The sequence below is a fragment of the Botryllus schlosseri genome, chromosome 15 (assembly GCF_051294905.1).
Source record: "Botryllus schlosseri isolate E-star chromosome 15, Bs_hap1, whole genome shotgun sequence".
Taxonomy (NCBI): domain Eukaryota; kingdom Metazoa; phylum Chordata; class Ascidiacea; order Stolidobranchia; family Styelidae; genus Botryllus; species Botryllus schlosseri.
Window position 1 is genome coordinate 8,338,291 of NC_137250.1, and position 21,081 is coordinate 8,359,371.

At 41.2% G+C, this 21,081-nt stretch overlaps 1 protein-coding gene across 1 annotated transcript; it reads left to right on the top strand.

The window, feature by feature from the left end:
• The first annotated feature begins 5,605 nt into the window (after positions 1 to 5,605).
• On the top strand, positions 5,606 to 12,703 carry LOC145457294 (coiled-coil domain-containing protein 22-like). Its single transcript, XM_080335482.1, has 14 exons — positions 5,606 to 5,804; positions 6,533 to 6,654; positions 6,722 to 6,904; positions 8,040 to 8,249; positions 8,313 to 8,473; positions 8,537 to 8,668; positions 8,733 to 8,822; positions 8,882 to 8,972; positions 9,477 to 9,637; positions 9,933 to 10,052; positions 10,144 to 10,260; positions 10,849 to 11,154; positions 12,059 to 12,193; positions 12,256 to 12,703. Exons 1-14 carry the CDS (start codon positions 5,755 to 5,757, stop codon positions 12,400 to 12,402), a joined length of 2,025 nt encoding a protein of 674 aa, XP_080191608.1. The 5' UTR covers positions 5,606 to 5,754; the 3' UTR covers positions 12,403 to 12,703.
• The last annotated feature ends 8,378 nt before the right edge of the window (positions 12,704 to 21,081 follow it).

Below are 21,081 nucleotides of genomic sequence, written 5' to 3' on the forward strand. Positions count from 1 at the left end.
TAACCTGCGGCAAAAGGGACTCCACCTCTTCATTGTGCAGTAGTGCTTCCAATTCCAGCAGGTCCGTACCGGTAGACATTTGTTCATTCGTTGCCATTTTAACAGTTGATCCAATATGAAGAGCGGGTTCGCTTTTTGGTGTACAATGTGGAGTATCGGCGATAGTGTGGTGGTATACGCATCAATCACTCGGCACTATGCATCCATCCAGGGCAACCGTTTATTGTAGATGGCCAAAGCCGTACATAGAAAGCACCAAGTTCAAGTGGTACACCAAATATCGCTACACTATAATATAATGCAGGAACATACGAATATTCAATCATTTACCGACTAAATAAAGGTCTCAATTCCACCAATTCACCCCTGACAAATTACTGCACTACACACATCTTGCTAAGAACATGAGGCCGAAGGAAATAAACAGACAAGTATCGAGCACAGAAAATCACTTGAGCATGACACCCATTGTTACGTTTGAGCGTGGCTAACACAGTGTACTGTACATGCAATGGCATGGAGTGAATCGCGTTCTCGTGCGGATATGACGTCATCGAGAAACGACACGAAGTAATGTTCACGTCACAGGACTTTGCATACCTCACCAAATGATGGTTCCTTGCGACGGCTACAACCGAACCATAGTTGCCGGAGCTGGAGCTATGGAGCTGTGGTAACAATCATGAGCTTCGGAGCTTGGAGCCGGAGCTAATATATCACAAAAGAGAGCGCCGAAGCTGGAGCAGTTTAAAATTTAAGGCTGCTCCAAAGCCCTGTATTAGAAGTTAGAACCGGAGTTAAACCATGCAAAACACCAACAAAAAGCCTCAAACCATTTAAAAACATCACTATTTCTATTGTGAAGTATAACCAGAGATGGTCACTAACGAAGTACTTCTACTTTTTGATGTACTCAAGTAGTTTTCCGCTACTTGGGTACTTACTCAAGTAGTTCTAATTTACCGCTACTTCTACTTCGCGATATTTTTTTATCTACTTACTCACTTTTCGCCACTTTCAGTTTGCCAAGTAGAAGTAGTTTAATTCTCCAATCAGGAAGATAGCATGAGGAATTCCGGGGCTGTTTTGACGGAGTATCTACATTTTATTTTCAAAAAAGTTGAGTAAATCCCAGAATTTTCGTCGCGCACAGTGGATATGGAGTGACTAATATTATTTCACGAAAGAATTGGTGAATATAATTTAGGTAGCGGGTTGCGTGGTTCCGCTCACACCGCATTGTCGCCCATATAAAATATTTCATCACTGTACAAGTGTACATATAGCCCATCATAAGATTTGAAACTGATGTTTCGCAATCTAGCATTTACTTATCATATAATCTGGCAGTTCATGGCGTGTCCTAATCTGGAAAAGTTGACTCTGACTTTTATATCCTTACATCTGTTTTAGCACATCACCTTTGAGACTTACTGGACTAAAGACAAGAAATATATTTTCCGCTTTTAGAAGTAATATTTATATTACTCTGTAAATTCCCAGTATCATACTTTGTGTTCTAATTAGATTCAGTTCTTTTGTCTGGAGTACATACATGTTGAAAAGTATAAAAGCAAGTGTAGTAATGCCTTTAATTTCCGGAAATAAAGCTTAATGAAAAATTTTGACAAATTTTGACCTAACGCTACAAATTTCACAAAATGTTGACAAATTTTGACATGTCAAAAAAAAACCGTCCTAATGATGATAAATTCTTTCTACATAATATACCAACAATACAATGTTTATTGTTTGCAAACTTTTACCTTTTACGAAGAGCAGTGTGTTGTCACAAAATGCAAAGACCGATTATGTCTGCAGGCAGACGTATAAAGATAGATAACTCAGGGAACTAAATTAGGTACGGGAGCTGCTAATCAAAATCTTTAAACGAAGAGTGGTGTATAAGTATCATAACTGCTACCGACTAAAAATAGTTGCATCAAAATATAACTCAATAGGTCGAAAAGAGGTCCTGATCGAAAGAAGCTAGAGAACAACTGGATTCGAGTTCACGGAAAACTCAGTTATTCTGTTCTACAACAACCGAGGTTCCATAATTATAGATGATTTCAATAACAATTTTGATCTGTTGCTGTTGTACGCTCACCGTAATGTCACTAACGAAAGCCGAAATTTGATTAATTTATGATTATGAGAAAAATACATAGGCCTACCAAAAAAATCTGATGTGATTGAGACATTCTTTGCGCAAAATCCGATTCAGCAACTTAATATTTGCCTAAATCAATCGTTGAACTTTTTTGTGCACAATGTTTTTGAAATTTGTAGACCAGTGTAATTTTATGGGTCGAAAAGAGTTTCTGATCAGGGTTGTAACCAAGTCACAAGACCCCGAGTCACAAGTCAATCTCACTTTTATAGTTTTGACTCGAGTCAAGTCGAGTCATTTTCAATTCGCCACCGAGTCAAGTCCGAGTCCAAGTCATCGAGCAGAGGTTCGAGTCCTATTCATGGGATAATGACTCGAGTCCGACTGTTGTGTTGAGATGGCGTAGTGGTGGCGATAAGTGCCTACCAAGCAGGCGGATCCGGTTCGATTCCCGTCGGAGGTTCATTTGGGTTCCTCTTCCCCCGCTGTCGCTGTCGTTCTTACGGCGACAAAAAAGCCCAGAAAAAAGACCCGAAGAAAGAAAGCACTCATAAGGAATGGAAAGAACTAGTAGAAAGGGCCGCGGCTTCAAAAAGATCAACATCGAAAAAGAACTGTGGTATCGGGCACTGATGCGTGTCGTTCGACATCCTCCTATATCTGTTCGTTACATTGCATTATGTCTTAACGCATTGTACATTGTATGTGTGGCTTGTTCAGATGAAAATCATAACACAAAGTATTGTATTGTATTGCTCTGTTTCCAGTTAAAGTCTTGTTAAACCCACTGTTCTATCTCTGTTTGGTGATATCGAATGGTTCGCATTTATAATATACTAATTTTCCTCACTTTTAATAGTTTCTGTCTGCATTTTCAAGTACCAGTACCAATAGACGAAATAGTCTAGATATCCCTAGTTCCGACGTTGTCAGAGTTTGTTAACCCGCGACCATCCACCATTGAGAGAAGTTCGGGTCTGTTTCTCTCGTCCAATGTTCTCGTCGTTTCGTCTGACGGCTTCATTGAGCGGCCTTGAGCTGTTCGGTACTCAAGTACTCCTTGAATAGAAGTGTTGGGATGACTCCAGTCATGACTTGACTCGAGTCAGACTCGAGTCACCTTTTTCGCATGACTTGACTTGACTCGAGTCACTTTGCTAAAATGACTTGACTTGACTTGACTCGGCGTATCAGAAATGTGAATTGACTCGTGACTCGGAGCAAAATTCACGAGTCAATTTCAAGTCATCAAGTAATCGGTGTCGATAAAAATCACTTTATCTTGCATATGATCGGATTGTTCGCGAAACGCTGATGTAGCCCGTAGGACTGGTGAGAGCGACCAATAATTCTATGATCGTGCGTTTTACGAAGCCTCCATTGTTCTCTCACAAACAAATTGACCGCAAACGAAGTGATCGAAGCTTACAGCTTACGCTATGTTAAACTAGCATAGTGAAGTAACTTAATAGCAAAATGTCTATTTCTGTTCCATGTTCTTACATTAACAAAACCTCTTGTTTTAATGAAATTGAATTCGAATATAGTTTATATATAGTCGATCCTCAACCATATCAATTGTACCATATCAATTTGTAAATGGGTAATGTATTGCATCTTATCAATTCGTTTCTCAATTCTCTTATAGCTGGTAACTATAAACTGAGGCTATGCAATTACTTACGTAATTTGCAGTTCTACGTATATTTGAACGATGCAGTGCCTTCTTGCGAATATATTTAAGTCGGTATTCGTTCATCGCTTCAAAATCAATGACCACTCAATCTGTATTTCTGACAGCTAGCAAAATGCAATGACGTAATCAAGCCTCATACTTCGAAAAGGCTACTTGACTTGAATTGTGACTTGACTCGTGACTTGACTTGACTTGACTCGACTTGACTCGAGTCACCTCCAAAGATCGAGTGACTTGACTTGACTCGAGTCACCTTTGAAAATCGTTTGACTTGACTTGACTCGAGTCAAAATGTGCAATGACTAGAAATGACTCGTGACTCGAAGGTAGTGACTTGATCCCAACACTGTTGAATAGCAGGATCTTCTGATTGCTCAAGTTTTGCAAATCGGCGAGTTTTCCATACTGGCACCCGCTGACTCAGGGAAACAACCCAAGACCCGCCGTCTGCCTGGGTAGCGTGGAAGAATGCCTTTGGTGTATCTTTTGGCATCTTTAGCCAGTATCGCACCAATTCCCGAATCTCCCTGTCTATTTGACAGAGGTGCCTCTTCGTCGCATTATTGGCAAGTACTATTTTGAGTATAGCGACGGTAACTACTTTGACCATCTCTAGTGTAGTGTACACTATTATTTTGCATCGCATTATACATTTTGCGTTTTGAGAAAATATATAGAACATTAAGTGTATTTGGTACAATCTCCAGAGGCGATCAGAGTGGTCAGCATTGTTTCTACTCAAGTAGAAGTAGAAGTAAAGCTGTATATTTCTATCAATTACAACTGAAGTAGCGATTTTCAAGACGTGCCAAATATTACTTCCAGTTGAAGTAGAAAATGGATGGCCCGAAAAGTACTCGAGTATGTAGTTTCGTAACGTAGACTTGGTCAAGGGTTTACTTTTAGTAGGCCTACTTATAACCGGTGATGACAACTCTCGAATTTGCAAGATGCATCTTCACGACCAAAAGTAGCTTATGTCGGCCTGTCATATTTTCAGAATCTAAAAAGAGAAGACTTTTTATGTCAAATTTTATGGTTACAGGCACAAAAGTTACAATAACAAGTGATAAGATAACATAACATCGTTGGGCTATATTTTTTTATCTGAACAAGTCACACACAATGCGATAAGACACAATGTGATGTCATGAACAGATAGGAGGATGTCGAACGACACGCATCAGTGGCGATCCTTCACTCTAACATCCACCTCGGCCTAGAGTGCCTAATCTGCCGATGTCACAGTTCTTTCCGATGTTGATCTGTTTTTGAAGCCGCGGCCCTTTCTACTAGTTCTTTCCATTCGTTGTGAGCGCTTTCTTTCGTCGGGTCCTTTTACTGGGCTTTTTTGTCGCCGTAAGAACGGCAACGGAGGGGGAAGAGGAGCCCAGATAAACCTCCGACGGGAATCGAACCCGATCCGTCAGATTGGTGGGCGCTTATCATAACCACTACACTATCTCCCCCGCCAAAAACCGTTCCCAGACCGGGAATCGAACACGGGCCCCCTAGGTGAAAGCCAGGGATCCTGACCCCTAGACCATCTGGGAATGCAAACTTATTCCAAAACTTCTCTATACTCGATCTTCAAAATTCAACGTGCAAAAAGCAGGTAATTTTTGCCTAAAAATTAGAAGTGAAACTCAACCGCTTGAGTAAGTTGTGTAAGTAGTGCAAAACCTACTTGAGTACTTCGAAAAAGTAGGTGTACTTCGTTATACTGACTCCAAGTGCTGAATATTAGTTGACGGACTCGTGTTTTCGATGTACAACCACAATGATTCACATGATCATCCTTTTGCTGCAGTGGAATATGATACTAGCATCTTCGTTCCGGTGAAATTCAAACTCATCACAGTGGTATTAGAATCCCGGTTGTGGCTGTCTCGGCGGTCGTTGCTGAGCACTGTTTTTGGATCATATCCGCGACGAGAGTGTAGACATGGAAGAGGTGGATAAGATCATTCTAACTTCATTGGCAGATTGTGGCTGGTAAGAATACTCTTTTTAGATTAGGGGTTAGGTTTGTTATGGGGTTGGTTTTGGTTAGAACACTCTTACAAGCGGTGAAAAGTTTGCAAAACCTCTGAACCTATCCCAAGCTAACTTTAACCCTAAGCATTGCCCGTTGAAAAATTTCAAAGATGTGCCGAATACCCGTCATCCTCGTGATTTTTCTTTCAAAATCAACAAAGGCTCTATATCATTGGTTCTCAAACTTTGTTAGACACGCTCCCCTTTATGATATTAAGAAATTTCCCGCCCCCCTTATGGTCATATCACATAATGCAACCAGAATGCTAGCAGTCGCAACGGATTGTTTGACGGGATGGAAGGTTATGACTGTTGATGAGGTAAGCCTAAAATATGAAATTCGGACTCTACACAGAGCAATTTCTATTAATTGTAGGTAAATCACTTGAAGCGCGAAAAAGAAATTCAGTTGACCACAGCTTCGTGCCCCCCAGTTTGAGAACCAATGCTCTTATATATATAGTTGGAATTGGGAATATGTACAGCAAAGTGATCTGCTTGCACTTTGCTCACTGTCACAATTGGGATTACTGTCACAGTTTAAATTCGACTTGGCCAAGGTATCATCACGTAGGGAAATGAGTCGTGTGATGTCGAATATTGGAAATTTCTATCATACACTCATCACACTATTAACCAGTGCTTTCCTCTGTGTTGATTCTTATTCTTGTGTGCTACAATTTCAGTGACTTTGCCGAAGATCTTGTAAGCCTCTCCCAGCTATCAACGGAAAATGTTGTCGAGGCTGCAGTCAGGTGCTTACGGACTATCAATAATGATTTGAAGCTGTCTCACACTTTACCTCCAGGTATTGTAGTCAAACATGGTACTTCCAGAGCTTGTTTTGATTTACTATCAATGTATTTTATCCACAGGGATGTCTGCACGTTTTCGTATTGGCACTTCGTTAGCTCAAGCCTGCCAATCCGTCGGCTATCGAGGAGACATCGGCTACCAAACCTTTCTGTATTCTTCTGAGGCCGATGTACGGAAACTATTCATGTTCTTGGTCGAAAAGTTGCCACGGAAAAAAGATGAGTCGTCCGAACAACTCAGCGGTAGGATATGCTTCTTTTGGTTTTATGAATGTACGTTGTTACTTGTGTCCAAGCACATTCGGTTTTATCTAAAGGTGGTCAGTAAGGAAATCGTCTACTCTGTATACAATTGGATATAATCCATTTATATTCAAATAAACCCAAATGGCAATTATCAACAACTGGTAGAGGCTACTAGGCTACTTCTACTTTTTTGAGTACTCGGGTAGATCTTACCTACTTGTACTACTTGTTGAAGAGGTTATGTTTCTAGCAGGGATATCTAGAACTAGATATCCCTGGTTTCTAGGCAAGTACTTGTGTTCTAAACTTTGAATCTTGTAAAATAGAAAGTAGTTTTGGCATAAGCTTCTGTCACTTTTATGAGTAACATGGTCATGACGATGTTGCGACAGATAGTTGTAATGACTCCATTCGAGTCCAACACGAGTCAGGATTTTTTGGTGACTCGACTTGAGTCGAGTCATCTTTTCAAATTTGTAAAATGACTCAACGCGAGTCACGAATTTTTGGTGACTCGACTTGTAATCGAATCACTCGACTTGGACTCGAACTCGAGTCACAATACTATGACTATGACTCGGACTCGACCCTCTACTTCACTGGGTTGGACTCAAACTTTAATTGAAAATTACTCGACCTGACTAGAGTCAAAGCTAAAAAAGTGAGATTGACTTGTGACTTGGTTACAACCCTGTGACCTCCTCCGATTAACTGCTAAGACTATGCTACCCATCAATGAAACACACTTTTTATAACTACTTGAGTACTTTCCATATCTTCCTTTTTTATGTGTATTTGAAGTAGTTTTGACGCGTCTTTGAAATTGCTACTTCAACTTGTGTAATAGAGTAGGAATTTAAGCCGTCATTTCTGCTTCTATTTGAGTAGCAACGCTCACTACCTTGACCCCTTCTGGCGTTATTTTGAGATTACCTGACATGTAGGCGGGGTCGGACCTGTTTGAAATGTGCTTTATTCTGATAATCACATTTGCATTTGCATCTGATCTTAATCTGCCATTTCACCGCTAATATATATCAGATAGTTTTAAACATCAAACGCCTTTGTGATACTTAGTAGTAGACATTAGGCAACCATCTATGCGGGAGCAAATAATGAATTTTTGCTGCAGGTCAAAGCTCTGCAATTCAGCAAAGCATTGCCCGAACATTGAAGACGCAACTTTCAAGTTTATGGCTGCCCTCTTACTGTAAGAGAGACGGAATTCGTTGGTTGCATGATGATTTCTTCATAGAAGGGTCGAAAAACCAAATTATATTTCATTCCGAGCCTCTTCTTATACCTCAACGCGTGCGTCATCCGAAAAATCCTCCAAGTAAAGGTAATTTTGACGGTTGTCTGTAGAATGCAATTCAACTTGTTCACGAGTCAATTGATATTTCAGAACTGTTGGAATACTACGAGAAGAAAGTGCCTTTCGTGGACGATCAATTGAGTAACCCGAGCTGTCTTGTTCCGTCGCTGATTGAACGTAACGTGCTAGAACTGTCCCGACAATATGAATGGGGAAGCGCAGTCAACGGGGGCAAGGATATCTCGCCTGAAGTTTGTGAAGCGAAATGTCTTTCTTTTTTAGTGAATTGTAATTCAATTTCGATCTAACAACAGGAATATCGGAAACGGGAGATGGACGAATTTGAGTCCAAGATCAAATCGGGCGTTGATGTGATAAGTTTTCGCAATGGTAAAAGCGACAGCGCTAAACTTGGCGGAATTTCACTGCAAAACTCACTAGATAAAGTAACTATTTATACGGGACCAACTTCAATATCCCTATGACTTATTTGCTCGTTAATTTGAAAAGATTATCGACACGCTCACGAGTAGCCGTGTCACGGAGTCAGACGTTACTGTCGGCATTGTTGCGAAGGATGAGGAATACTCGGGAAGTTCGGTGAGTGCTGTTTTTCAAGTTTTGTGAGACGGAAATTTTTTGATTCCTTCCTCGAACAGCGCGTCCGCACTAACGCCGAGAAAGTCGGAACTGAGGATGCCGGTCCTGAGAAGTCTGAAGATACGGAAAAGGAATCGTCTGAAAATATTGGTACTGATTTATGTGTAATTTGTTTGGCTACTTCCAGAGTTAGAAACATACTTCCAACAGCGTGGTAAGCAAAATGTACGACTTCGTTAAAATCATAACGCCAATTTGAAATACGGAGGCGTCAAAGTACCTCTATTTTAAAAATTGGAATAGGATGTTGTAGCCTATATTTATGTATGTTTTTGCGGCATACACACAGACTCATGATATACATATACACGATCTGTGCATATGCATACCGGAGTGCTGACCGCCGAGCGGGGAAGCCACAGATACCAGTTTTATTTCAGGTCTTTGGTCCGACCCGGCCGGGTATCGAACCCACGACCTATCAGCGGCGCTTCTTCGACTCGCAACCGTGACTCAGAATTGTCCTAGTGCTAGTTTTGAATAAACTTGGACTTAATTCAACAAAGCTTGAAGGCAGGCTTGTCTTGCAGAGTGACATCTTGGTCCTGCCACTTGTTTGCGATTTTTCTTCGATTGCAATCCGGTTTTTTGCAGACGATCCCGGTCGAGACATACCCGATGACGCTCCTCAGGAGACGGAGGAGGAGAAAATGGCGCGGGTAGAGAAAGAAATGAAAAGCCAACTACGTGAATCTGTAGCAAAGCTAGAAAAAATGGAATCTGATATCCACGCCTTTCAAGAAACTATCGTTCAGGTGAGCGCAGATATTGTTCTGCTTTATCTGTCCAAGGTGGTTGGGCTATTTATTGCTTTCGGGTGAACGCTCCCACCTGATGATCAACATTAATACTCAAGTCGAAGTAGTGTTTTAAATTCCTGTTCAAATAGAAGCAGTAGTGATTTCCAAGCAAGTACTCTAGGCTTAGTTTTGCAAACTGAGATCTGCTAAGTATAAGTAGACTACTCTAAAATACGAACCACTTGAGTAGTAATGCAAGTAGGCATAATCGTGAGTCTGTAAAGGAGCTTTACAATCTTGTATTGTCTAGGCGAAAGAAGAACTGCGAATCTGCGAGCTATCCAACAAAACCGTGCAAGAGAAGGTCAAACTCCAGAAAAAAACACTGCAGCTTCTACCGGAAGCGGAAGAAAATATTGCAAAGCTACAGGTATAGGCGATTTCATGGTTGCACGTTTTCGATGTCAGAACGAGAAGTAAATCCAACTTTCCGAGCCTGAAATCGTTTCCTATGCGTTCAGGGATTGGTCGATGCCAGCAAACAGAAATTGGTCAACTTGGAGCAACAATGGGAAAAGCATAGGATCCCATTGCAAGAGAAATATGATGAATTGAAAAAAGAATTTTCGCAGAAAGAGGTACATTTTCATTTTTTTAATAGTAACCCACCTTTGAATAGATACTGGAACTTAATTTGTCCACAATATGGCTTCCTTGTGACCAGTTTGGGATACACTTTGATCTAACCTGGTTAATTTTGTGTCCATATCACTCATTTCATCCATTATTGTCTGAGATTGGTATTGCCGCATGGTCTGCTGCAAGGCTGTCAAGATCCACGTGATTAAACCCCTGCTATTCCACCATGATCAACCTATCGCTTGTGATAACTCATCTGTGGAAATGAATGATAGCTACCTTCATCTAATTGGTTGGGTTGAGCCTGCATATATACATTATCTTTAAGACGTGTTTGAGAGATATATGTTGACTTGGGATTTCAAGGATTTTTTTGTCTTCGGAGATACACCACCTAATTTAAAGGCAGTGCAGGGCTGTTATTAGTCTGGAAAATGCCTGAACAGATTAGGAATGGTGCGTAGAATTTTTGGTTTCTATAATATGCGGTAACCCTGTTGTTTCATCACTTGACCAGAGTCGTAGCGCAAAGTCGCTCAACTTGGCCTATTGCCGCGAGCCGTTCAAATATTGCTGTTTTCATTTAGACTCAATCCGAAAGAAAAATGAAAGAAGTGCAATTAGTGCGGCAACGAATCCGAGAGAACACGGAGGAAATGAAGCGGAAAGAACAGATGGAGAAGCAGCTTACCGCGCAATGCGCCGAGGTCACCGTGGACGTGCCCAGGAGATCGTACACGAAAAGGATCTTTGAGATCATAGCCAACATCAGAAAGCAGAAGAAAGAGATTGAGAGAGTTCTGGTTGATGTTCGAACGCTGCAAAAGGAGCTTAACCAGCTTGAGGGACGGGCGGAGAGGACGTTTACAGCTGCTGATGACGCTTTCTACAAAGTAAGTTTAAGGACACTGCACTCTATCTATGATATGGTCCCAAATTAAAGAGATGAGTGTATACATTTTTTGGCAGTACTCAGCCATTTCCTTTAAAATTCCACCGCATTCCGGCTGCAGCTAGAATTTTTCTCCGAATTGTACCATAAAACTATAGTTGCATATATATATCTCTGTGTTGTAGAGAACACTTATCATCCCGTCACTACCTCTGATAACAGCACCAGGGTCGTAACCAAGTCGCAAGGTTCCGAGTCACAAGTCAATTTCACTTTTATAGTTTTGGTTCGCATCAAGTCGAATCATTTTCAATTCACCACCTAGTCAAGTCTGAGTCCAAGTCTGTGGGTAGAGGGTCAAGTCCGGGTCATATGTTGTGACTCGAGTCCAAGTCATTGTGTTCACTGTTCAGTTTTGGGTTCCATCCGACTCGGTCAACCCACATTTTTCAACTCTGCTCGAGTGATATAGAATGGTTCTCCTTCATAATATCGTAATTTTCCTCGGTCCTAACTGTTTCTGGCCCTATTTTCGAAGTATTAGGACTGATAGATGAAATACCGATAATGTTTTGGCTTATATTTCTCCCTACTGAAGGTTTTCCACAATAATAAAGCTATGCCAGCTGGGCGACTACCGAAACTTTGCTACCTCGATACTTATTATGATGTGACCATTCGGTCAATTGACATATGTTTGCACAGTAGGATATTTTATCTCAATCGACCCATCTGCTGATGTGAACACTGATAGTTTAGCAATTATGAAGCAAAACTTATCTAGGGAAGTAAATTATCAACCATGTCGCCAATTTAGTAGGTTCTGAAAATATCTCCCGGACTGCTGTTGAGAGCCACGGATTTCCGCCGTATTTTCTTCATAAATCATACCTTTTTGTATTTAGGATGCTGAAACCAACGCGGACGTCCGCCAAGTGTACAAGTATCTCGTGTCGTTGAACGTCAACTGCTCGCAACTTCTCGACACGGTTGAACAAACAGGGGAAGTGATGAGAGAAATAAGAAATCTAGAGCAGCAGGTTTGTATTGGCGATAATTTCTTCCGTTGCTGAGAGCATCTCCAATACTTTTTCCTTTTTAGGTTGCGGATGAAAGCAAAAAGAACACGAGCGGAAATCTAGAGAAGATCACGGAAGACTTTAAGGCTATGAAAAAGGAGAATGCGGATATGATGAAGAAATTGAAGTCTTTAACAGCTGCGTCGCCAAAGCCGCGCAAAAAGAAATGATGTCAACGTTCTAAAAAATAAACTGTCGTACAATGCAGTAGGACAAGTTCAGTGCATTATATACTCCCGTCCTGTGTAATGACAGATTGACGGATCTTTCAGGGGTGCTGATTTTCTCCCCTCGCGTATCGTGGCCATGTATCAGTTTCAATGAGCTTATCTTTCTGGCTTGTACCCCTCAAGTGTTGATATCGCAGTTCATGTTTGATTTACATTGCTAAGTGTAGATACGGCGATGTCTCATTTAGAAATCACATGTCAACTGCTACTTTCGTGCAATATACGTGATTTTTTTACCATGCCTATTCGGTTGTGTAGAGTGTACTTGACTCGGTGATCACAGGAATAGAGATATGTACTGGCAAAGGTGTATCAGGTGAGCACAACACACGTGTGCCGTCGCCGTCCAATTTTCATGATAGGTCATCAACAGTACGGATTACAAGAGAACGAAGCGCTCTTACAAATATGTGGCATCCCGAACTTGAAAGATTCGTCATAGTAAGGCATTGCACTATTCAGGGCAACATACGGCCCTCGGAGGGATTTTCAGCGGTCCGCAGAGTTCCCGGTCTTACATGATTATGTGGCCTGCGGCCTGGCCATGAATATCACTTGTTCTGTTCGGGTCTAAGTACACTTGCGAGCAAACATTTTCGACCATGAAAATGATCGGACAAAGCTGCGTTCCAGGTAACTGATGTTCATGCGTAGTGCGGTCTTTACCAAGAGTTTCTACGGTGGACGACACGCAACCAAAGTTCCAAGACCTTGCTGACAACTTTGATCGACCACAGATGACTTCAACAGCTATTGAAGTATTACGTTAATAAACTCATTAAATACTGTTTCTGGCCTCTATCCTTTCAACTTAAAATTCACATTATATACGATTTATGCCCTGTATAGGTGGATAAATACACGGTTACTGAATCGATTTAGAAATCCGACCCGCCAAGCACTTCATTTTCCTATATCCACCTCGACGACTGAGAGAAGTTGCCCGCCACTGTACTATACGATATAGCAGCTGCAGTAACCCCAGCCTTTATCACTTTTCGTAGTTTATAGGTAGATTAGTGACCAATACGCACTGGGATTAAAGTGATGAAGAAAGAAACAAAGCACGAATTAAAACGTGTTTTTAAGTATAATCAGAGGTGCGTCCAGCATGCTATATCGACCTACCTCGCCCCCCCCCCCCCTCCCCCTGACACATGCAGAAGTGGTCAATAACGAGGGATATATAGAGTTCTATATATCCCTGTCAATAACGATCAAGAAGGCCTACTTTTACTTCTCGAAATACTTCAAGTAGATTTTGTATACTCGCACTACGTCCTCAGGTGGTTATGATTTTAGATTACTCGTACTTCTACTTGACAACTTCCAGTATTTAGGCAAAACTAGACCTAGCATACTTAATTTTTTTTGCCTATTACTTCTATTTCTTCTTGAGTGCCGACGGTGACTATATAGCCTACTTTGACCACCTTTTACACCAGATATGGGCAATTATTTTTCTACGCGGGCCATGAGAAAAAGAAAATAGCGGGCCGGCCGAGTCAGAAATGTCAGCTGTATTCTCCATAGCGTATTGATTTCATTTCTAAATTGAAAGCAGTGAATTACACTAAATCAGTGGTGCCCAACCTGGGGGGCGTGAGAGCATCTGAAGGGGGGCGCGAAGAAGCGGTCAACTGAAAAAAAATTTGCTCTATGCGCGATTTACTTCCAATCCACGCGTGTTTCTTTAGATATGGACCGACTTTCATATTTTTGAATTCTCTCATCAACAGTCAAAACCTTCCATGCCATCAAACAATCCGTTGAGATTGCTAGCATCCCCGTTGGATTTTGTGATATGAGGATAGGGGGGCGCGAAATTTTTCACTATCATAAAGGGGCGTGTCTAAAAAAGGTTGGGAACCACTTCACTAAATGGTGCTCAGTGTATGTGTTGATATTGGGAAATGAGAAAGTGACGGTTATAATTAGGCCTTACCAAAACAATATTTTTGTCTCCATATTTTGAAACAATGTTAAACACGATACATTTTGAACTCTCGTCAAACCCCTATCCGCGTTTTTTTCTATCAATACAATAAAATTTATTTGGGATGTCCGAAACAGCCTGCCGTCAAACGTTGGTCATGGGCCCTGTATAGAGTTATAAAAGGGGGCTTCGCCCCTAGGCCAGATCCCATCGGGATGCACGTTTTTAACACTATGAGCGAGATTTATCGTATAGGCCTACAATAATTGGCAACGTTTAATGCTCTACTCGCGCGAAGCACGGAATTTTTCCATGACTCATGCTATACGTCCGGATATGTCCGGAAACTCACTGTAAAATCTACGTCCGGGCGGAAATTTAAAACATGCCTAAATGTCCTCCTTTTTGGCAATTCGTCCTCCTTTACAGCTTTTACAGCTAGATGGACAGGTTCGACTGGAAATCGGTATAAATGACGCTAAATAGCTAATACGGACGTTCGAATGGGTCATTCGGAAGCCGATTGAAAGTGACTACCTTTTTTTTAGTCAACTCCGTAAATTTTCCAGCAAAAATAGCATGATCATTGATCAACTAACTTTTCTGATTTGGTAAAAGGTACCAAAATATGGTACCCCTACATATAGTATAGCCTACTCACTACTACTCAGTATGAATTCCCAGCAAACGTGTGTAGGCCTATAATGTTTGTATTAAGTGCTACCAACTAACGTCATAAGCCTTACGTTGTAGTAATGATATGCGTCAACAGTTTGTCCTGATGGTTAGGAATTCTCCTTCTACCAATACTGAAATTAGGGATTTAGGCCCAAAACAGCTCTTGTAATATGTGTTCGAAGTAACGCTACTCGAACTCAATAAATATTCGCGCATCACTCACTCACTCTGCGGTCAGCCGCGTGTTTGTTTATAGTGTAAACTAGAGGTCGGTAACCTTTCGTATGTATGCCAAAATGTCAAAAAATGACAAATTATTATCAACTGACGTGCTAAACATTTTTAATTTTGTCTTTGCGAGGTTTTCTTTTTTTGAGCACAATGGTAGGCCTATGTAATTGTACCGGTTGTACACTTGACAAATATTTGAAATGTTGTACTGTAATGAAATAAAATATGACGGAGCATTAAAAACCAACTGCTGCTGATATCAATCACCGGAATGGTCCCCCAAATTTCTCCAGCTGTTTCCCAAAATTTGGACTTGCAACTACGGTGGAAAAGTAATGGTTGTTTCTCGCTATGTCTTGTCGATATACGAATATAGTCTACGATCACGTCCGGAATAAGTGGAGCTACAGCTAACAGCTGAACCAAAGAGTTATTCAGAAAAGAAGTGCACCTTAGATACTCGTCAATGTTTATTTCTGATTTATGGCGCATAATGATCAGTTTTTACATGTGGAAACGTAACAAGCAGAAGACAACAAGCACACTTTGTTTGATTGCGCAGCAAACTTGTTTGGCGACCGTGTCGGGCAGGATGTTTGGTCGCGATCATAAGGACCGGCGAACAGTGACAGTGCGAGCATTGAAAGCGTTCGAATCTGCAAACAGCGAAGAAATGGAAGCTGTCGGATGGGAACGGGATTGCGAATCTATTTTGTTGCATGAGATACAACCTGAAAATTTTGTTTTGTGACTGGATACTGGGCAGTGTGCAGTACACTAATGTGTCGCCACAAATTCTCAGGTGTGCCGCGAATCTTTTTGTAATTTTGGCAAAAAACTTCATCATTGGCTAAAAATCACATCATTTCAATCCACCACAAGCCTGCGTGATACAATGGAAGATAGGAAGGTGTCGAAATGACTTGGGGTAGTCTTCTAAATCAGACACCAACCTGGCCTAGGCGATGTAAAAATGAAGGCATGCACACTGAATGAAAAACAAATATGGCCATTTTTTTGGTATTTAAACGAAACACTTGCGGACTCTTGAAACTATACTTAGCGGTCACCCTAACCCAGTGGTTCCCAACCTTTTTTCACCCACGTACCATTTCGAGGTTTTATGAAGTGCTCGCGTACCACCTACATAAATTACGCACGCTGAAGGCAGTCAAAAAAAATTTTCCGTCATTTATGACGTCATAATGAAGTAGTTGATCCAAGCGAGGCGTAATAGCAAATACTAATAAACTAGGCATTATCAGCCAGGGTTAATGGGATGCATGAAATTGTTTTTCACCCCCAGTCACAAAAGAAGAACAACATTATGAAATAACAGCAAACAGCAACGTCAATTGTTTTAATGCGATGGCTTTATTTGCCTATTTTCCACAAGCAAAGCGGTTCTCAAAGTATTTTTTTAGACACGCCCCCGTTTCTGATAGTGAAAAATTTCGCGCCCTATCCCGCCCTCCCCTTATTGTCATATCAGAAAATGCAGCCAGAATGCTAGCAATCCCAACTAATAATTTGATAGCATGGAAGGATATGACAGTTGATAAGAGAATTCTCAAATATGCACGCAGAGAAAATACAATGAGTTGGAGATAAATCGCGAGAAACGCGAAAAAAAAATCAGTTTGCCGCAACTTAGCACCCCCCAATTTGGAGAAATATTGCACTAGCTGGTCGATGGGTGGCATGTGTTTGCTCACAGCGCATCGAAAGTCATGCATGAGCGCAACAAGTCGGTTTTGTTTCTTCAACTTGATAGTCATCAGACATCAAAATCCTTGCTTGCACTCCCATGTAGAAGGGACAATTTGCAGCTGGGGAATAGCGTGAGAAGTTAGAGTCTAGTATGAGGAGGCCATGCTAAGCCAGAAGTTTATTAGTGGACGATCTTTGTGTTCAACCCTCCCTTAACTAATAACACCCTTCGGTCGAAGAAATAACAGAATCTACTCGCGTACCACCTGGAAGACCTTCGCGTACCACTAGTGGTACGCGTACCACAGGTTGGGAACCACTGCCCTAACCAAACCTTTAAAAACTGGGCATACGTATGTTCAACTACGTGAAGCTAGTATTATTCATTATGACAGAATTTTATGTTAGGTCAGTATATAGGCTATCTTACTCATGGGTCTACTTGATACGGGTACCAATCATTATTTCGCAATTCTTATCTCAACATTCGAATCTACGTCCATAGCTATCTGCATATTGGTTACACCAGTGGTTCCCAACCTTTTTCAAAACATCCCCCCTTGTCAGGATTGACACTAATCCCTCCCCAATATTTATGGATCCGGAAAAGAGGACATATATTATATAGGCCCAAGTGAAATTTATTCACCTAACTCTGATCGCTGGTGAATTGACTAAAATTAAGATCATTTTTCCGAGTAAGTGCTAGGAAAACCGGTTTCCGCGTCTACTTTCTCAAAATCGCCCACTAGGGGGGGATATCGACCACGTTAGGAAGCACTGGGCTACACCATGTCAGCGTGAGGTTGTAGCTAAAGGATGAAAATCGTTGGGTGCGAGAAATCGCCCACTACAAAATTGGGCTATGGATATATTGTGCCGTAACAAGCAAATGACCTCGCAATCGTTGTATTCTCGTCCAAATGTTCAAGTATATTCGATAGTTCGAGGCTCAAGTCTGTAAATCAGGGTTGTAATGACTGGAGTCATGACTCGACTCGAGTCAATTTGTGTATTGAGTCGACTTGTACTCGAGTCATTGTGCATTACTCGAACTAAGTCATATGACTCGATACTGGGACGGCCAAGACAGACATTTCATTGTAAATTCGAAGTAGTAAAGTCACCGCATTAATGGTATTTCATCTATCAGTCCTGGTACTTGGAAAATAGGGCCAGAAACGGAGGAAAAATATAATGTTATGAATGCGAGCCATTTATATCACTCATGCAGAGTTGAAAAATGTGGACTGAACAGGATTGAACTCAAAACTGAACAGTGAACACACTGACCTGGACTCGGACTCGAGTCACAACACTATTAATCGGACTCGACCTACTGCTGACTGACTTGGACTCGGACTTGACTCGGTGGTGAATTGAAAATGACTCGACTTGACTCGAGTCAAAACTATAAAAGTGAGATTGACTTGATTGACTCGGAACCTAGTGACTTGGTTACAACCCTGTCAATAATACAAATAAATTTAATCGTGAGTAATAGTGATAACTTTTCGTTGTAATCGTAATCGTACTCGACTCCTTCGAGATTTAGCTATAATCGTAATAGTAATTCAGAAGTGATCGTAATCGCAATCAGTTACATTGATGCAGTAATCACCCCATCTCTTTATCGTGGATATATCTATTTACGCGTCGTATAAAAGCAAAAAAGCTATGAGTTACTTTCTAATAGCTGAAATATTGAGGGGGTAGCCTAAATACAGATAGTTGGGCTTGTTTAGGAGTATAAGTATCTTCTGAAAGTAGAGTCAGCCTGGCAATACTAATGTTGTAGTCGTAGTCAGAAAACCCTCAGATGTTATGAATTTGTGCACAATGAGTGAAAATATTGACAATGGACATGGATGACTGCTTCTCTCTTTGCCTCGGATCTTCTCTGACGCTGGCGTCGGTCCTGTATTAATTGACCAATCGTTGACGTTTACTGCTACGCCGACGACGCACCGTCTGGTACGGCCTTATAAACCCCAGAAAACAATCAGATGTTCTGCCCAAGAAAAGATTTCATTTTGTTGACCATGTGTAATCGAATCGCTAAATATGTCATATGCCCAATTGTTTAAGTGTTCTGGACACAATTGTCACCCAGAACCGCATACCGAGCAAAACACTCAACACTGAGACATTACGGTAGGCATCGTCATTGACTTCAGCTCCGCATGTGTAACTTATTCAACGCAGCCATATGCGAGAAAGAGAATCGCATGACAAATACGGTAAGTATCGGTGCAAATATTAGGCAACCTGTAAGAATGCAGCCGCACGATAAAAATATTTTATTCGTGCCTATTGATACGTTATGCTACGTTTATTTGCAATCCAGTTTTCTACCCTGCTATTGAGCCCTCATGATAAAACGACCACAATCTGGCATACCAAACTCGCCTAACCGACACATGCCGAATTTATTTTCGTCGCCTCTTTTTATATTATTCATTCTTAAATCCAGTGTATTGCATGCCTCTTATTTACATGTTCTAAGCCATGGGGGTCAAACGAACGGCCCGCAAAGCAATTTCGAGTATACGCAAAAACGAAATGCAGTACATTTCTAACAAAAGTTTCGAGTAGCAGTAAAAAATGCTTTCACATGAATAATCCCTCAAAAATTGTCGACCATAGGCATAGAACATACAGAACGTAGAACATGTGTTTGCATTCTAGTCGACATTAGGGACAAGTCAGTGAATTCACACCAAATTCTGGAGAGACATTAAGTGCACACTCATTTCCGAGCCTCCTGGGAAAATACAACCAAGCTATTCAGAGGCGAAACGCCAATGCTGAACCGTTGCATATGAGTTTCATAGAGAACTTAACGGTAACAAATAATATGATTCGCTGCTGTCGCGTTGCTACATAACTTCTGACTCAAAATGATTCATTTTGCATAAGAATAGGTCCAAATCCTCGCCATATTTTCATAATTATTGTAATCCTCCTGGTACATTCGAGCGCTTCCCGCATCCATTGGGTCGTCTGGATTCGGTGAAGCTAACAATGATGAAATTGACAGTAAAACCATATCTACGGTCGACACTGGCGTCCACTCATTGTCATTTATGCAAATCGCCCCATCTCGACTTATATTTGGATGATAGACCTTTGTTTCGAATTTGATTTTCGGGGGCTTGAGCGGATATTCCATTGGAAATTCGATTCGCAGCTGGAACCTTCCTCCTTCATACGGCGTTTCCGTTGGTCCGCGCAATATTGCTTCCCAAACGTATATATTCGAGTAGTCAAGAGGTCCTGCTTCTAAAATCTCTGGACTCGATTGTATTTCTCGGGCGATCCTTCGACACTCGAACTGCAGCCGATTCCTCGCCATCAAAGGTGAACTCTCTCTTACTTCTTGGACGTGTTGACTTCTTAATTGCATTTTTTCAGTTGCTTTTAAGCCGAAGTAGAAACGTACGGATTTATCTGTCGAGAGAATTTATGAAAGATTGGGAATATCTTCGTTATGGTTACCATTAAAGCCGTATCAGACTATAGATTACTAACCTACGGTTACTCGGTTAATAGGCTAGTGTAGAATCCAGATATGCGATCAAAAATATCCGTCCTAGATTTGAAGCAAGACGCGCTATGCGAAATATACCTTCGCAGATTTGAATCAAGACTCGCTATGCAAAATAGACTTTGCCGATTTGAAGCAATATTTTAGATTCGAAATATACCCTCCCGATTTGAAGCAAACACGCTCTCACACGAAATATATCATGCCGATTTGAAGCAAGACGCGATATGCGAAATACGCGCTTATACCTTCCCGACTCAAGGCACGACTCTCTATGCGGAATATGCTTTCCCGACTTGATGCTAGATACGCGCATGATAAGCACGATGCGAAATATACTTTACCGGCTTGATGCAAGATACACGTGATGCGAAATACACTTTACCGACTTGATGCATGATACGCGCTATAAGAAATATACCTTCCCAATTCGAAGCAAGACGCGCTTTGCGAAATATAGCTTCCCGATTTGAAGAAAGACGCGCTTTGCGAAATATACTTTCTCGACTTGATGCAA

Coding starts and splice junctions, on each gene's coding strand:
- LOC145457294 (XM_080335482.1), top strand. CDS start 5,755: ATGGAAGAGGTGGATAAGATCATTCTAACTTCATTGGCAGATTGTGGC. Junction 6,655..6,721: donor GTCTCACACTTTACCTCCAG/GTATTGTAGTCA, acceptor TTTTATCCACAG/GGATGTCTGCACGTTTTCGT. Junction 11,155..12,058: donor CTGATGACGCTTTCTACAAA/GTAAGTTTAAGG, acceptor TTTTGTATTTAG/GATGCTGAAACCAACGCGGA.